Source organism: Lissotriton helveticus, chromosome 10 (assembly GCF_964261635.1).
Source record: "Lissotriton helveticus chromosome 10, aLisHel1.1, whole genome shotgun sequence".
Taxonomy (NCBI): domain Eukaryota; kingdom Metazoa; phylum Chordata; class Amphibia; order Caudata; family Salamandridae; genus Lissotriton; species Lissotriton helveticus.
In genome coordinates, this window is record NC_136071.1 from 862628847 (window position 1) to 862647438 (window position 18592).

The window sequence follows — 18592 nt, forward strand, 5'->3', positions numbered from 1 at the left end:
TATTGTTTTTGCCTCCCGGGAGGGCTGCTGGTTCCCTGCTAATCGTTAACAGCCCTCTATGGCGTGGCCGTATATTGAATCTCACCTCCTGCTCAGGAAGAGGGGTGGGCGCACAAGCTCAGACTCCAGTGGTGCGTCTCACTACTCCGTTACTGTGCCCAGGCAAAGGCTGCCGGTCCCCGCCTTACCCTTGTTGTGCTTGACCGTGGTGTAAACCCCACCCTGGCCTTCGTCAATGCTGCAGTCCAGGCAAGGCATCTCTTTATGGCAGAGATCTTTCGGTCCCGGATTAGTCAGGGGGCTAACGAACAACCCCGCACATACCCCTCGACAGGGATGGGGGTACCACACTCCTAAGGTCCTATGGGGAGACAGTATTAAGGAGGATATTGAAGTCAGGCCGGGAGCGCTCGCTCAGCACTGCCGGACGGCCATCTTGCCAGCCATGCCCTCCTCTAACCAGCAGGGCCGGCACTAGGCATGGGCAGCTGCCCAGGGCCTCGCAGCCAGGGGGCCCCGCACAGTCACAAACTTCAGAGTTTGGAGGCCCAGGAGGCCCAAGATATTTGATCAACATCTGCCGGCCGGTCCGTCTCTCTTGGCCTAATCGCTGCATCTGCATGAGGATAGCAGCGATCAGACAGGTCATTAAAGAGCCCTCCACTGTGGGGTGCGCCCTGCTTGAATAACCTGCAGGGCGCTGAACAAAAGTATAATGAGGGCGGCTCACACTGAAAACCGCTCAGCTCCCCCAGGACGAGGGAAAGGGAGAACAGAGTGAATGAAAGGGGTACGAAAAACAGAATAAAGTGAGGGGGCGTGGGGAGTAGATAGATGTGAGTACACCAGCCAGACATGAGGTGCAGGAAGAGGAGCACAATCAGAATGTAAAATTGGCTGGACTAGGGCTTTCAGTGTGCTAGGTCCCTCGAGTCTTTACCTGGTGGTAAATTAAAATGGACATTGAAACAGGCCCCTATCGGACCCTATATTCACGTCCTTTACTTTACCTACAAAAACAATGATTCTGTATCTGCACAATAATTGTATAACACAGTGGCCGGGTTGGACTGGCATTAGGGTAATCAGGCAGTGCGTAATGGTCTAATCTACCAGGTTAGTATGTGACCTGTTTTTTGGGCAAAAAATGCCTGCAGCAAAATCAAATCTATGCAGTCTCCCATACCTTACAAAAAACGTAAACTGCATATCTTTAGAAGTTAAAAACTGCCCTAATTTTGAAACATGGACACTTTTCTAGCCAACTAATTCACTAATGGGCACAACATTTATTTTAGTGCCGGGCCTATTTCCTGACCCAGTCTCACTACATGATAGGGTAATCCATGACTGCGATTTTGTTCCTGTTTATATTTCACATGCATTTCTTAATCTTGCATTCCCCAAGAGTGTTAGCTATGTCCAGGATGTGTGTTTCTGTATTTCATTTCACAGCATCCTACTCTTGTAGGGGGCACACATTGTAGTGAGTCACCTCCAGGTGTTTATAACAGGCTACAGTTGAGTGCTTTGGAGTTGAGGCTGAAGGCAGTACAACTTTCACACTGTGCCTGTCTGTGGGTCAACAGGTGTCCAGAATACATGGTCATTCAATATATGGCCTCTCTGAAGAGCACACTGAGAAACGGTCCCGTATTCCAGTTGCAGTTGGTATTCTGTGCAAATGTGTGCGAAGGAGGTACTCATTGGTTAAAACAATGACAGGGTGAATGTAAAATAATTTATTGTTGTTACTCATTTATCTTAAACAGCCATTAACAAAAAAAGCAATACCCTTGGCTGTTTTTATATGCAAGTCAGTTGTTGTCTTATATTTCTGGATTCAATCACAGAAAGCCGAGGGAAAGATGAGAAAAAGAGTAGAGCATTGAGGGGAAGGTGAGTGTAAAAGGGTCATCATCAACAAGAAATGGTAAGATGCTTTAGGAGGATGGAATGGGAGAGGTGGATGTAAATGAAGCAGAACAAGGACAGAAGTAATGAGGCTGGAGGAGAGATGAGAGTTGAAGAGGGGTTTAAGGATAAGATGAGTGGTAGAGAGAAAGAACCAGCAAGGGAACATAAGCAGAGTGGAGAGAGAAGTATTGGTAAGCAGGACCACTGAAAGATGTCAGAGGTTGGGCGGGATGAGACCGGAGGGGAGAGGTGGAAGTTCGAAGGGTCAGAAACAGCAAGAGATATTTGGATCCCTAGAAAAAAGAAATCAACGTCCAAATCTCTTTCATAAAACATAATTTACTCATTGACAATGTGCCGGCTTCTCACAACTCTAGGAGTTTGAAGTAGCATTTGTGCTGTATCAGATGATTTGTGGTTGACTCTTGATCGTAGTGTTAGAGAAGCCTTAATACTACTAAACGTTAGTACCACATTTGGCACTGTTTCCCAGCCAGTGCTTATAAATCAACTTGCACAGCCTGGAATTTAAGTATCCACTTGGTGTGATTTACCTGTATCCGATTTGAGAAATCTGAAACAATCCACTCACCACCTATTTCTATCATGTCCTAAACCTCTGACTTGTGGAATTTATTGAGTCACCACTGTTCAATCTATATAATTCCCAGTTAGTCTTACTCACACAGTACTTTGGTTTATTGCTGATATCTAGCGCATATTGATACCCAAACATCACTTCCCTCAGTGGCAATCTGGTCTTTGCCCAAGAATATGTTTGTACGTGCATGTAAACAGTTGATTTCTGAGTGAAGACAAATTCATTAAAACCTTAAAGTGACAAATTAAGGGTTCTCATTTTTAAAGGATCTCTTTGGTGGTTGGTGTAGCTGGGTCAATCGCCCACATTGTTGAAGCCGGCAAAAAAATTTTTGATTCATTTTCCTGCATCTTCTCTTTTTTTATCGTAACAGATTAACCATGTTTCATCCACTTGCTTTTACTACATCCATAAGCATTACAAAATCATCCCTTTTCTCCCCTCTCACTACAGTGAAGCTGTTGTGCAGTCAGTTATCTTTTCATTAGATTATTATGCCCTCTCTCGTGGGCTTCCCGCCTTTTCGCATTCAGTACCCTTCAAATCATTCAGGACAGTGCTAGGCTCCTCATCTAAGACTGCTGCATTGCAATGCTATTTCTTCGCACCTTTCTGCTGTCTGCTGTGCTTTTTATTTGAAACCCTACATCTGCAAGGCACTATCCGTTTGTCATTGTGCACTGCATTAGAAGGGTCCTTTCTTTCGAAAGCACTCCGTACTGTTCATTCCAGAATCCTATACTCTGTGCCATCCAAACTCCTGTGTCATTCTAAAATTTAGATGGTCCTGATTGGAGACAGAACCTTCTCCTTTCTAGTTGTGCTGGACTGAGACTCTCTCCCTCTTGAGCTATGATGTGACTCCAATTTTTGGGAAAAACACTTAAAACTATTCTTTCTCCACATTAGTAAAGTCTGCACCTCTCCTTTGGAGCTCTCTTAGTGCCAGAATGCCCGATTTGCATATCATTTTCATTCATCCCATTCAAGAGAACAGTAACTATGTTAAATTAATTTAATGTATTTCCACTTATGTACGTATTTTATTAGGATTTTTAAAGCTATTTCTAACCATTTTATTTATATCTAAACTAGGTGAGTTGCTTCTTGCAAAGCGGCTTCAAACAATGCCATATAATTAATGTCCAATTGATATTACCTCCTATGAGGTCCCTTCCTGTCAGGTTAAATCTTATGCATATTATAGGGGCCTCGCATGTTCCTATTCTGCCCGGGGCCCCACAAATCCTAGGACCGGCCCTGCTTACCAGAACATTAAAGAACTACATTTAGCAAATTGTGTGATACAGACTTTGTTTGATTGAGCCTTTGACATACACTGCTGAGAGGATCAAAGAATTAGAGAAGTATGGTCAAAAACTAGAGCTCCAAGTCTCCTATTAGTTAAAGAAGCTAGAGTCTAGCTTACTAAATGAACACTGCTTCATGAAGGAGAATTTGCACACAAGGCTAGAACCCAGAGCACAAAGGGAACACTGGAGAGAGGAAGAATACTTCAAAATAATTTAAAAAGGAATAACTTCATATTGAAAAATGAAGAGCAGAATTCAAGTAAGGTGTAATCAGGATGAAATCTGTGATGTTAGCCATTAAAGAAAAATAATGCATTTTTCGAGGTGTATTTCTTTTTGGCTTGATTGAAGAATATCAATGTATCGCTCAACCATGATCTCAGATACTGAGCTGACAAAATCATGAAATAGACTTGCACCATAGGCCCTATTTATAAGGTGAAGCCAGAGGTGATAAGAGTGCTGGTGGGAAATACCCCATTATCCATTTTTCACACAGCATCAGATAATGAGCTGGGGCGTTTTTCTGTTCTGAGTTATTCTATCTCCTACTCCTTCTCCTTGCCATAATTTATTCTTGGGGGAACTTTAATTCCAGGAGAAACTCAGAACCACCCTACCAGACGCAGCTGGTTAAACTGTCACTACCACACTTGACCGTGAGCTCAGAGATAGAACCCCAATACATCATAGACGACATAACCCAGCCTCACGTATAACATTCTAGTACAATATAACACCTTCCCAGACAAGCAGCTTTTACTCATCATTTTTATGGCCATGGTAGTTCCTCAGTCATTTTGAAGGAAAGCTATCCCGAGATGTCTGAAATAGAGTAACTTAATAAGGCCTAAGGACAAGCGAAAACTGATGGCATTTTTGCTACCCTCATATCAATAGGTTATCAACAGAAATTGTACCTACCAGTATGGGCCATATCGGAAGTTTGACTTGTTCACCCTCTAACCAAGTTTTCCTCATTTTGCTTTTCTTTCCTGGTATTCAGGTTTGACGTATGTATCAAATGTCTTTTTATATATGTCCTCAATTGTCCTCATCAGCTCCATCTCGTTAGGCAATCACCATTCCTATATCGATCCATCTCCTTAAATCTGTATCTATGTCTCTTAAAGACTTTTGATCAGTCATACCTGGATACCTCATAGCTTTCTGGATCCATGTGTTCACTACTTTACCCCCTTTTCACTTCTTCAGTGTGAGCCTGTGAGCTGCACCGTGGGCTTGCAAGCCCCATTGTTATGTCCCTACCAAACATTGATTACCATCACTTGTCTGTGTCACAGCTTCCTACTCTTGAAAAATACTTATGTGATAGAATTGAACAACCGTAATGAAATAAAACAGTGGAAAAGCCAACAATGTTTTACCCCAGAGCCTGTGACTTGTGCTGCAATGCCCGTTTCTGTTCTGTTGATTTTTGCAATGCATTAATCTGTTGAGTTGCATTGATTGCACACATCACTTTTTGCTGATACGATTCCTGATCCACTAAGTTGCCCTTTTAAGCCCATTCTAATTGTTCCATGCATTTCCTGAATTAGGTGGATGCAATGCCTGTACCTTTCCATTGCCTATTGTTCCACAGTGCTGTTTTTGCTTCCCTTTTCCTCCCCTTTAATGCACAAACATGGTCTGCCAGCTTCAGCTGAAATGTTTGTACAAGCAGAACTATGTATTGCCAGATTTTTTTCAAGCGGCAAGCGGATGCCCGAACAAGGGCTTCCAGTGTTCACTGCTGAATTAGTGTTGCATGTTTCCATTTCAGTGCTTGAGAGGCTATTTGAGCCATAAAGCGTTAATACATTTAATATTTATGTCCTTCAAGGTCATACAAACGATTATGCAGATACACCACACACCTTCCTTCTCTTGAGATGTAGCCTATGCCAACATGACAGGCCTGCTATTCTGGATGGAAAGAATACCCAGTCATGAATACCAGAGACCCTGGATCTCAGCTGAAAGACAGCGCTCGGATTGTAAACTTTCTTACTCTAAAAAAGGATATGGAATTTGGGATACTGCGTGCACTTGTTTTATCAGTTGAAAACGAATTATAAAGGACCCCGTTTTTGAAGCTCTTAGGGAGCGGTTTTCATCTGCACTACGAAATATTCAAGAATCCCATACACCATTAAAGTTGCAAATGGAATAAAGAGCAGCAAAATAAGCTCAGTCTCTACCATATGTTCGGAGATCAAACTATTCTCCAGAATCCTTGAAAGGCAATGGTGACTGAATCAAGTTTGAAGATATATTCAGTGATCCCTACTAAAGCAAAATCAAGGGAGGAAACAAAAGAGGAGGGAATAATACTCCTGTTTACGGTCCTTCGAAAGGTATAATTTCAAGAGCAATATTGCATCCTGTTAACAGAGCACTATGAATGATATTTGGGCACGAGGTAAACAATATCTTACTAAATGTGGGTGCTTCCCCAGAGTTTTCCTAAACTTAAAAAAGTAGCAGCTGTCCCACCAACTCAAACTAGAAGATATGATGCCTCTGCTGGCTGGCTACACTTCTTAGACTTATTTGCCTCCTTTAATTTATAGAAATTGAGTTTACCTCCCTGTTCAGTTTGGCGTGCTCTTTTTATTAGTAGGACTCACTGACCCCTTCAAGATCAGGACTGCAACGAGGGGCCGTCAAACAGGAGCCATTGTACCCGAGACCAACAGACGTCTATGCGCTGGAATGGCGCAACCACATTCCTTACCCCTCAAAAGATACATTTCAAAGGCAGTATGATACCCGAAATATTTCCTCAAAAACTGCAAAGCAAAGTTAGTAATAATTGGGCAAACATTATTATTGGTTGAGAGAAATACTAAAATAAAATTTACTGAACTGACAGTGTTGTAACTAACTCACAGCTTTGGGTTCTCATTCGGTCATATTATATATATGTGTCATGGAACACAGAATATTGAATTTATATATATAGTTAAATATAAAATTATTATGTGGTGAACATCCTGGGTCTAGTGGAAGCTGCAAATTGAGTTAGCACACTGGGGATTCAGAGAGGGGTGAATTAAAAATGATCTGCACTTTCCATTTACCTCAGCGTAAACTTTTTATATTTATGCTGACGAGTAGATGTCACCCCACTGGCTGAATGTCGTTCTGTACTTAGTTTCTGAGGAAAACATTTGTAAGCATCACACAGAGTATGGTATAATAAATATAAAGTGAGGTTTCTTAAGCTGTGTTATGTGGTGCATATTAAGAATCCCGAGTTAAACAAAGACTGAAGGTGTGTGTAGTAGTTAGAGTCATGCAAGGTGTTTGCTAGGACTTAGAACCAGGCGGTTGTGACTGGCTGTTGATGAATGAAAACAGACATATTGGTGAAGGTCAGCAGTGAATGGACTGTTGGTTAGTGTTTAAATGAGTAAGAGTTGTTATTTTATGTGTTGTTGAGCCGAGTTGTTAGTCTTGGGTGTATTGCCTTGAGAGTAGGTGTGTTGTTGATTCATAAGATGGCTTGCTTTCATTTCTATTAGAATGTAAAACACTGGATTTGTACAAGTTAGTGAGTGAACACCTCGGCCCACCTGCATTCGAAATTTGGACCGACTATCTGAAGGCTTTAGACTGGGTGAACATTAGAGAGAACTTGCACTCCTTTTGTCTGGATCTAATCTTTCAAGCAACAGGAACTGAAATGGTTTCCTTTGCAAACCTTTTCCTCTGTTTTCTCTCTTCCTTTTTGGCATCCTTTTTTAACTATAGTAGACTTTAGCCTACAAAAGACAAATCCACCATCCATACAATATCTTTCTATATAGATTTTTGACATCACATTCTTAGTAAATGTATTACTCGTATATGAAACACATGTTAAATTGCTACAAAGGATAGCAATGTGATCCATAATGTGAAACCGAATTTTTGTATTGCTTTCTTGATGGACAGATTTGAAAACTAGAATTCACAGTGGACAAAGACAACTATAATCAAAGAATATTGTAAAATAACATGTTTGGTTAGATTTCGGTATCGTTACCAAAACATGAAACTATTTTGTTCCAAGGAGCATAAATTGTTGGCTTAAAAAATTGCCCATTCTGCTTCAAGCAGTGTTTTAAAATTTGAAACAGCTACCGTTGTAGGCACAAATATTTTTGATATTTTGAACAGCAAATTCTGCCTTTATATGTAGAAAAAATTAAATATATTTGTACCTTCCTGGATTCTTCCACTTTCAAGGTATGGAGTGAGGAACAGAGGTTTCCCAGGGTCTCCTCTTGTTGGTGTGGACACCTTTATCCCTTTGAACATTTTCCGGAAAGGATTCATCCATTTCTCAGCACTGCATAAATTCAGAGCCACAGCAAGGCTCACCATCACGACCAAATTAATCTTCTTCTGCATCTTAGCCATAACTTCCTGAAAAAAATCAATTCTATTAGACAAAAGTGGGCCCTTAAAGTAACACAAAATAAGTTAAATGCTAATGAGCAATAGTAACTTAAAATTTTGGGAATTCTGAATTTTGTAACTGATTTTGTAAGTCAATTGTGTTTCCCCACCTTGGTCATTGCTTATTCGCCATGCAGGAGACCAGGCAACAATTATTTCCAACGAATGGAAGGAGAAAACCCAGGAAAGGTAAGCAGAATTAGGTATGAACACAGGACAACCTACTTCATCATGAATCAAAAAGGTCCCGCAAATTCCATTGGGCAAATAACAGATGATCGAAAGAATTTCATGATGAAAGAATTATTGTGTCTCTGACCCTGGATTTGGCTAGAGGGTAAGCATATTGTGAAACAAAGGGATTTACCAGAAACCCAGGCACACATCCCATAGTATTGTGGGGATAAACACACCAAGCAACCATTTTGAGATATTGAGGGCCGAGAATACACAGAGCAGAGCCAAATGTGAAATCCAAGCCCAACGAAACCCAACCTAGGCCCTAAATGACAAGGTAAGTAATTTGCAAGATTTCCATTTCAGGCGATCAAACCTAAAACTAATTTTTTTTAAAACGCTATGTTTTGGGTTGCAAAGTTATGAGGAGGGGGAAGTAAAGAATGTAGAAAAGCAGACCTAATAAATGTCTTTGTTTATCTGTAAGGCTCAGATGAGTCACACCTTGTGTCTCTATTTTGGAAGACTTACTCCTGAAGGTACTAGACATTAAAGTGGAGGTTTTTTCCTTCTCTCTCTCTCTCTCTCACTCACACAGACACAAATAAAGAGAGATGCTAGACAAAGTTATTTACTGAATACCTTTGATTGCAAGTAACAACAGCACGTTACAGCGTGGTAAAAGAATATAAAACATGCAATGGAAATATAAGCTTTTATCATCTGACCGTTAATTAACATATCTAAAGAGCAAGGGATCCATACTCCGTGTTAACAGCTTTTAGCACAAGAATGGAGTGGATTACTCCTCACACACACACACACACACACACTCACCTACACTGCAGACACAACATACAAATTAACTACTTATCATATGTACTTTTAGAACCACGGTTTTATGCAATTGTATAAAGATAATGTTAGCAGACCTGCAACTTCTCAAATGTTTTCACTGTTTAATGAGGGGGTGAGATATTGGTAGGAGAGGGGGGCTGTGCAGAGCACTGCTTCTGGGGCTCTTGTATCCCTCCCCTCACTCCCCAGCCCAGAAAAGGGAAATAATTTTTTTTAAAAAAAACACAAAAACTTCTCAGTATGCTGATGATGTCGTGGGGAGATATAGAAGCCCATCATTTACATCAGCTGTGTCGCTCTTCCGGCCAGGAGCTGGGAACCCACTCTATGCAGAGGTTTCCAGCTCACCTTGTGTTCACCCTGTGACATTGGTTCCTCGCTGGCTGTAACACATGGTGGTGCTATGTGTGTTGGCCAATCCACTTGTTCTGTTCCTTTCAAAGTAATGTGGTTATGACATGCCCCTTTTGCAAAAAAGGGATGTTCTGGTAACAATATTGGTTTTTACATGTATAGAGAGACTTCTTGCTGTCAGAAGGTAGGGCATCCTGTGGCCAATAACCGGGTTAGATAATGTGAGGCCAGCAAAGATCATTCAGGATTTGTGATTGGACCATTGACCAGGATTAGGGAGGGAAACTGACCGTTGTCCAATGGGCAGATTGCCGATGTCAGCTGATGGGCCATTTTTAGGTCGAAGCCTGCATAGGCTGCGCATGCGCAGTCTCGCTGGCGAGATCGTATGACTTTGAGGAGCTTTCACTAGCGGGCTTTAATCCCTGCCCCTCTTTCCCATTGGCCGGCGTCACCATTTATGCAAGCGGTGGCCAGCCATTGGGAAAAAGGTCATGGTGACGTATTCTTTTCTATTTTTCTGCCATCCCACTTGGACGGACTGGCTTGCCTTCCTTCTGCTGTAAAAGCTTTGTTATCTTTATGGGGTCAAACAGATGGCCACATAAAGAGAACAAACCAAAGGAAAGCAGGCCGAGGCCGTCCAAGTGGGACGGCAGAAAAAGAGAAAACTCGGCGTCATGGCGAGTGCTTATTTTTCAAGTCAGACGTTTTTGCCTCGTGTTTCCGTTATGGCTTTCTATGTTAGTCCGTCTGCCATTGTTTCAGCCCTTCTTTCCGTCATATTAATTTCACCTAATTTCATTTTAATCATGCATTTTCCTTTCCAACTTTTCCGTCTAGTCGTATCCGTTTCTTCAATGTAATTTTACATTTCGTCATTATTTGCGTTGATCTCCGCCCCTCCCTGTTTGATTTTACCTTGCACCTAAAATCAGGTCTCCGTGTTTTGTATGATTGCCTGTGGCAAATCCAAAAGTGTATATATGTATTTAAGAGCAAAGTAAAAAAAATAAAAAAACAACAATAAAAAAACGATACGTCCAAAGCAAGACACTAAAGGACCGATTGACAGTGACCCAATCGGGAAAGCGATGGGTGTGCTCGCGAGGCTGCTCACATTTTTAGGAGTAACCAATCAGTGCAAAGCGTGCTCTGAGCCTGTCTGTACTTACCAAGGGTGCCACGGAAAACAACGCGCTTGTGACACAATGTAGAGGCCGTGTGACTCTCTGCGGCGGACGTTTACATACAGGACCTGCGGTGCTCGAGAGAGAGTGGTGGAGGGGGGCACCGTTGACTTTCTCAGAGTGGCCGCCTGCGCATGGATGGTCACAGGTCTTTCAGCTTCTATCGGTCAAGCGCCGCTAAGTTAGAGGAACTGACGAAAAACGGAACGCGCAGCAGGTAAATCATTTTGTGCCAGAGATACCTCTGTAGGGAAATGTGGACCTGGGTGTCCCAAACACAGTGCCAAGCACCGAGCTCGCTCTCTGACCTGCAACCAGGCAGGTCTGGCCAGGGTGGTCTGCAGCACTAGTGTACCTGATGAGAGTGCCTGCCTGGCTATGGAGGGTGGCCCTGTTTTCTTATGAGTAACATTTCCATTTTGAAGTCTGTGACATTTACCGTCATGTCACTGACACGGCACTCGCGCGTGATTTAAATGAGGCGGAAGCGAGACAACACGCCCTGCCTGGTATGGTAGGCGACTCTCCAAGGACATAATCATAGCTCGCGACAGGCTCATCATCTCCTGTGGACTGTACTTTCCGGCAGTAAAAATAGTTTCCTGCTGTTCCTGCACTCCTGCAGAGCTCCTGTTCGGAGATTTTCTTAATTTAAACACAGTAATCACCAGCCTCCTACCAGAGGCACAGTTCGCTCTATTTCAGTCGGGTCTGTTCATTTCAATGCACTTAAAAGGTGCGTGCACATGGGGGTGACGTGCGTTTGTTTTATAAGTTAAAACACGGCGGTATGCTTGTTCTGGCCAGTTCAAAGCAAATTAAGTAGAATATACAGTTTGTTGGTATCACTCAACAGAGTGGGCACTGTTGAACTGTAATAGTGTGAGTTCAGTGTGCAACCGAAAAGCTAGACAGGGCCACTGGAATTTTGCGGTAGGGGGGGGATGACCAAATTATGCGGCATGGATTATTAAAATATGCAGCACGGAAAGAAAAATTATGCGGCTAAATGCTGCACATTTTGTGACATTATAACTTTATTCTTTTTGATCTTTACACGTGGTAATACTGTCAGGTAAACGATTTTACTTCACTAGAACCAGTTTAACACCCAAATACAGCAGCAATAAGCAACTAAACGATGACTATTCAACGTTTGGGAAGGGCCTTCCAGTATGTTAGGAACATTGGTGGCCAAGTTTTTAGTAACTTTAGATCTGTTTGAGCTAGTAAGACTAGAATACCTTTTTTTATTAAAACATGAAGATTATGCAGGTGATGATGGATTATGTGGCAATTCGCAGAGCCATAACTATGGGAAAACGTTACTTCTGTACAATTCTATTGGCCCTTGATATTCGAGATGGTGATACACACGGGCTGTTCACCTTTCCAGGCGATAACACCACATGCCGTATAGTTTTGAAAAGTGTCCAAGTGCTTTTTTTTTTTAACGCAATATGAAATATAATATAAGTGATAGCAAAATATATTATTAACAGTGTAGGGAATGGCACCATATCAGTAAATGTTTAATTGTTTTGTGAGCATGCCTTAGGTTTTTATTGTTCTAAAGTTCAATATAAAGTGTGTGCATACACGCTTATTACTTTCCATGTACAAACAGGCTTACGCCTTCGGAGACACTTTGTATGGCCTATTCACTGAGTGTTAAGCGGCTGAGCCAGCCACCATTTTGTCTGCTCATTTGCGGATTCCAGAGGAGACTGGCGCGAAAGATAACAAGGTCTCAAGACTAGATTAGAGGTAATGAATGACAATGTGCCTGGGATGTATGACATTACAACGCATGCTTTTACCACGCATGCCTTTACAACGCAGTTTTTACAACGCAAACCTTTACAAAGCATAGCGCTTTGGGGTGCTGGATAGTGAATAGTTTAATTTACTATTCCAACTCCAGTCCCCGTGGACACTAGGGAAGGTGTTGGATACTAAATTAAACTTATTCCCTATCCTAGAGCGTCCCCCAGCGCAATGCGTTGTAATGGTTTGCGTTGTAAAAGTTGCGTCGTAAAGGCACTGCGTGGTAAAAGTTGCGTTGTAAAGGATGTTTCCCACTGCAGGACATTTGAGCAGCGAACACCCTGTCCTTCGCCTGTGCTGTCCCTTTCTGGAACTTTCTCAGAATGTAATGTTTGTAAAGACTTTTTCGCCAGTCAAACGCGAAGCGCTCTAAAACTGCAGTTTTTTTTGTTATATTTGGCCTCTCGAATGAATGTGTAACTTGATTCATTATTTTATCGTGGTGTTTTCTCTTTAGAATATTTGCCTCTGTCTGTGTTCTATTGTTAATCGATTTAACCCCTTGGGAACGATAGGGGTCTGGGAGTTCAGCTGACAGGATTGTCTTGTTTTCAACTTCCACGCTCTATCGAGATCTGTCGTCGGGACAATCAATGCGCGAGGTGCGAATGGATTTACCTTCGGGGGGGGGGGGAACGCAACACAAAAAGAAACAGAATTGTGGGTTTGTGTGACCACAAGAGGGGCGAGCACGTAGGAGTGCGTGAATCTTATTGCTTGCCAGACAGCGGAGCCCGATTTAGACTGTGTCTGCCATGACTTTTTGGATGAAGAGTTTACACAATGGGGATTTGGGAGTTGCACATAACATAGATCGTGAGCCATAAAGGCAAACGATATGTAGCTGCCTCCCCAGCCCACCCCACCTAGACCACAAACAGTGCAGTAAATGGGCTGGCAAACTATACCGGTGTGTGTTGATTTCCTCCCCCTTAGGACCTGCACTTCTCCTTGCTACGGAAGGGTGTACCCGTAACCAGGGATTTGGAGCAGGGGCTGGAACAGGGTTGGAGGGAAATGATTCTAACAATGGGACTGTCAGAGCAAAGCCTGTCTGCGCTAGTCTCTGACTGCTGAATGCCAGTATGCTCACCCCGATTGAGCCACAGGGAAATCATTCAGTAGAGGCTTATTTTCATAATGAAAGGATGGCTCACTTATAAGGACATTGCAGGCCCTGCACCACATTGTGACTAACAGCCCAGGCACCAATCACTCTATATTTGTAAGGTAGGGTGTGCTGTCTTCAACGTAAGTCAACCCAGAACAAAAAAAAACAAAAAAAAAACATTGTCATAGCCAAAAGGTCTCGCCTTTGGCACCTTATAAGTGTTTAGCCATGCAACACTTGGTCTAGTTGACATTGTTAAACCAATATTTAACAAGCATTTGCAATGCAATAGGTCTCGCATTTGCAAGAGTTTATGCTGTTGGCATTGTAAATAACAATGCCTTTTATTTATGTTTTAAAAACCAACACGTAAATAAAAGGCATTGCCATTTAAAATGCCAATATCTCAAACTCTCAGAACTGCGAGACCTATTGCATTGCAAATGCTGTTAAGGGAATGGATACAGAGCTCCACGTGTATTGGGCCAACTTCGCTGCAGGTGCAGAACCCAACAGGCTGCTGAAGCTATAGGTGAGTGCTAGTATTACTAAGCCGCAAAGACAGTCCGGCTCACTGTCATGTGCAGAATAATAGTGAGCCGTCCTGAGCAGGCATAACATATGGTGTGCCTCCTTCCAGATCAACTTCAGCAGGCAACAGTAGGCCCTTTAGGGGAGATGTTGCTTCTGAGCAGCACAATTAACTAGTTTTGCATGGGGAGTCAGGATAGGAGTGGTCTTTGTTCCCTTCCGTAAGCCCTCAACAATCAGACAGGTGCCTGCTGCCAGGCTTATGTTAAAGAATGTGCCATGACATATAGGACTGAGTTGGGGAATTTCATTCCAAATAAATTCCACCCACTTATGGAATGGAGAGGGAGCTATGGATCGCTGAAGAGCAATCAAAAGAAAAAAGAAAAACCCAGAATGTTTAAATAATTTCGCCTACTTTTTTGGACTATGCCAATGTAAAAAAAACACTCATTGTTTTCCCATCCTGGAACAGAATGAGAAAGACAGAATATCCGGTGGGGATGAGAGAGAAAATAAAGGAGGGAGAGAGAGAGAGAAAGCAAGAGATGGTGAGAAAAGGTTGGGAGAGAAAGGAGAAAGTAAGAAAAATGCAGGATAAGGAGATGGCGGCAGAAAGGAAGCAGAGAAAAAAAAGTTCAAATGCTAATAAGACGATGGGAGTACGGAAATACGGAGTGAAGAGAACAGTAGAATGGGACATTAGTGTAAAGAGGGTGAAGGGTGGAAAGCAAAAGTGGAGAGAAGGGAAACAGCAAAGGGATAGAGACTGGTGAAGGATGAGGTAAATAACGAATGGAGAAGGGGAAGGACGGGGTCTCAGAAGTTGCCTAGTCAATGAGAATAAGGACAAGTGGATAGAGCCTCAAACACTTAGTTCTGCAACATTCCAGCAGTGCATGGCTTGACTTGGAGATTGAGAGGTTACTGGAAGGAGAGCCAGTGGAATTTCTTTTAGGAAAGGGACAGTATGGTAAAGAAAATCCTGCCAGCAGATTTGCTTTTAGTTTTCAGAGGCGGCTCGCACAGGTAATGCAGGTAACGACTCAGCGATGTGGCAAGTGCAAGGTAAGCAGTTTTATTTACTTCTTTACATTATCATTTCCTGTCGTATGTCGTACTCCACTACCCCCCAACCCGCCCCTGCTCCACCTCAGTGTTACCTGTGCGAGACGCCATGTTGGTTTCAACACTTCCACCAGAAGTAGGCACTTTTTCATTACTACTAAACTCTAAAACAGGCTTTTAGTCTGCCCACCTCCAGAGGTAGAACAAGGCCCTTCACTTGCATGAACATCTAGTGAAACAAGGACAACAAGCCTTTGAACTTCTATAGGCAATGGCCCTCATCTGCAAACGCCAAGGTTTTCTATATCAGTCAGTTGCTGACTGCAACAAGACAAGACATGAAGACAGGATTGAGAGTGCGGGATTTATAGACGTAAAGAAAGGATAGTGAGCACGTGTGAGGGAAATTGGGAAAATGAGAGAGAGACTAAGGGGCTAGAGAGGGACAAGGAAAAAGTTGAAAAATAAGGGGAAAAAAAGTGGAACAGAGAAAGCAGAGGGAGATAGATAAAGAAATAGGGAGACAGAATGAAAAATCGGTATGATACATGAAGACACAGACAGAAACATAGTAACATTAGTAGATGCCCTGGATGAGAATGCGTGGAGGTGAAATAAGGAGGCAAAAAGAGAGCGAGAGGAATGGTGCCAGAGAGTAGTGATAATATGTCTGTACATGTCGGTAAGCAAAAGAGAGTAAGGTAACAGATGATATATAGACGATAAAATGAAAGACAGCAGATTAAGTGAGTTCTTGTAGCATGCCAAGAAGATTCAGACCATGTCTGCCCAACCTATTAAAGCGATCAAGTAACAAGCTGTTTTACACATTTAAAATATCAAATGCAGAAAGGCTGGTGTGTGGTCACCAAAAGGAGGATCCATTAAAGGATTGGATGTGTACAGTCACCAATGCCTTTGGTATAGCTGGGAGAATTCAGACTACCTACTGGAGCAGAAGTCACAGCAGAACTAAGGGTGACCAGGAAAGTCAGTGGTCTGAAGGGAGCAAGAACTTCTGGGATGTGAAATTGAAAAGGAGTTTCAGTGACCCAAGGATGAGCGAGAGCTAAACTGCTCAAAGTCCATGAGGAAGAGTCCCTTTGCCCCTGAGCCTGGCCAGATACCACAGTGAGCAAGGGCCTCTGGCACCCCGTAGAGATTAGGAGCCCTGTGGGCCTGCAGACGCTTTGAAGACCTAAACACGGTATCAGGGAATGTAGGGTGGGACCGAATCTCAGTGAGCCGATGGTGAACTGGAGGGTCAGGGACCGAAATTGAGATAACATCATTGAAGCTTATTCACCCGCAAGGTCCCCTGTGAGGATTAAGGGTGAACAGGCGCTTTAGGGATCTGGTGGGCCTCGTGCCCTTAGGGTGAGCAGATCACTTAGGGAACTAAGGGTATATTTAAGCTTTACAGATTCTTAGAGTGAACATGGTTCTCAAAGAACGGAGGGTGTTCTGAGGCATTCGGGCCAAAGTAAACAAGAACTACAGGGTTTAGGAGTGAATATGGATATCAGACGGCCAGAAGGATTCCAAAGGCACCTAAGAGAAAGCTGGAACATCAGGGCTCTTAACTGGGCAGGAACCTCAGGTGACTGGAAAGTGGAAATTAGAGTACGTGTCCCACTAGGGAGTTGGAAATTTAGTGACAATTTGATAGCAGGCCTCGAGGACCTAGGATGAGCAAAGCCCAATGGTCCCTGAGAGTGAACAGACGTCTCGAGACCGGAGGCTGACCATTAACCTCAGGACTCATATTAACGAGGATCATTTAGAAGGAGTTTTAGTCCCAGACTGCAGATAGGGAATTCAGAGATCTGATGACAAGCAAAGGAGTGGGGATATGGGTGTCACCAAAGGATTCAAGGTCCCGACTCCCGAGGGAGCTTTATCACAGTGTTTACAACGGCCCAGGGCGGAAAAAAAAGAACAACCACCATGCCAAGTTATCGGGACTGCTTTGAGCACCATCGTAAAGTGTGTCAATATTGCAAGAACAACTAAACATATTCAGTCGTCTGTGTGTAATATGCAATCCTTCCATTGTCGCGTCACAATATAACACATTTTAAATGAGGGATTTTTGTGGCTCCCGGTGGACGGAATGATAGCTTAGATTCCTCGAAAAACGGAGGAAGAAAAAAAAAATCGCATTTTTAAAGTTCGCTTTTGTTAAATAATGGTTGCTAGGCATTTCCGCGCTGTAACAAGCACCAGCAACTGCGACTAGGTTTGTTTACAGACTAACGCGCCAGGGCGCGATAAAACAAATCATTCCTTCCCGGTGCATAAACATAATAAACACCCTTCACACACTCCTACCGGCGGTCTCTGCAGGCAGCGACGGTGCGGTCTCGCTGGGCTAATGTGCCGAAATGAAAGGTGACACTGGCGTGACGGCGTCCTTTTCACGGCTCAAACACACGCTCAGCACCAGCTCACGTAGAACTGTAGCGCCTTTAGTTCCGCTTCTCCTAGAGTTTGAGTGAAATCACGAGGTCTGGGCGATGAAATCACCTGACCCAGTACGTCCAGAAAATGCAGACCTGGACGCTGCCTGTAGTTGTTGAGGTATTCAGACAGAAACCACGAGGTGGCACAAAAGACCGTATTATTATTGAGAAAAACTAAAGCAGTAGAACGGCTTTAATAGCTCGATGTTATACAGTTGTAGAGCACCCTCTTATGGTCAGTAAATGCATTTTTTTTCGTTCATCGAATGTAAATAGGCTTTCAAGAATATGTTGGATTTTATACTTTTATACTTTTGTGCCCATACACAGACACACTTGCGCTCACCCCCCCCCCCCCCGGCACCTACAGCAGTGGTATTAATTGTATGCAAAACTTTCTTGAGTCCTTGAGAAGAAAAAAATCCCTGTTCATTTTACATTTTTGTTTCCTAGCGCAGCGCATGTAAAACTAAGGGGGGCAATTTAGAGATTGATGAACAGACGTCATTGTAGAGTTGGCAGGCGCTAGGACCACATACTCAGATAAGGAACACACAGCCACATTTGGTATGGGTGCATAACTGGCCCAGAGCACGTGCGCTCGGCCCCTTTTATTGTCAAGGTCACCTGACTGGTGACGCCTGTGGTGGGTGGGTGTTTAATGTGTCTTACAACAGGGCAAACACTAGAGCGTATCCAGCCGGATACTACATCCCTCCCAAACTTTAATGAAG

The 18592-nt window shown here is 43.1% G+C and overlaps 1 protein-coding gene across 4 annotated transcripts in view; it reads right to left on the reverse strand.

The window, feature by feature from the left end:
- The window catches only part of CPVL (carboxypeptidase vitellogenic like), a 799647-nt gene extending 781740 nt beyond the window's left edge, over positions 1-17907 (reverse strand). For 2 of the 4 annotated variants that reach the window (XM_078663503.1, XM_078663504.1), the window contains exons 1-2: positions 17728-17892; positions 8043-8247 (exon numbers count right to left, since the gene is read on the reverse strand). In XM_078663503.1, the coding sequence (XP_078519629.1) occupies positions 8043-8241 (199 nt within the window). In that variant the 5' untranslated portion in view covers positions 8242-8247; positions 17728-17892. Of the gene's footprint in view, positions 1-8042; positions 8248-17727 lie in introns of all 4 variants that reach the window. The other 2 variants (XM_078663502.1, XM_078663501.1) reach the window with 2 other exon arrangements.
- Positions 17908-18592: the final 685 nt, after the last annotated feature.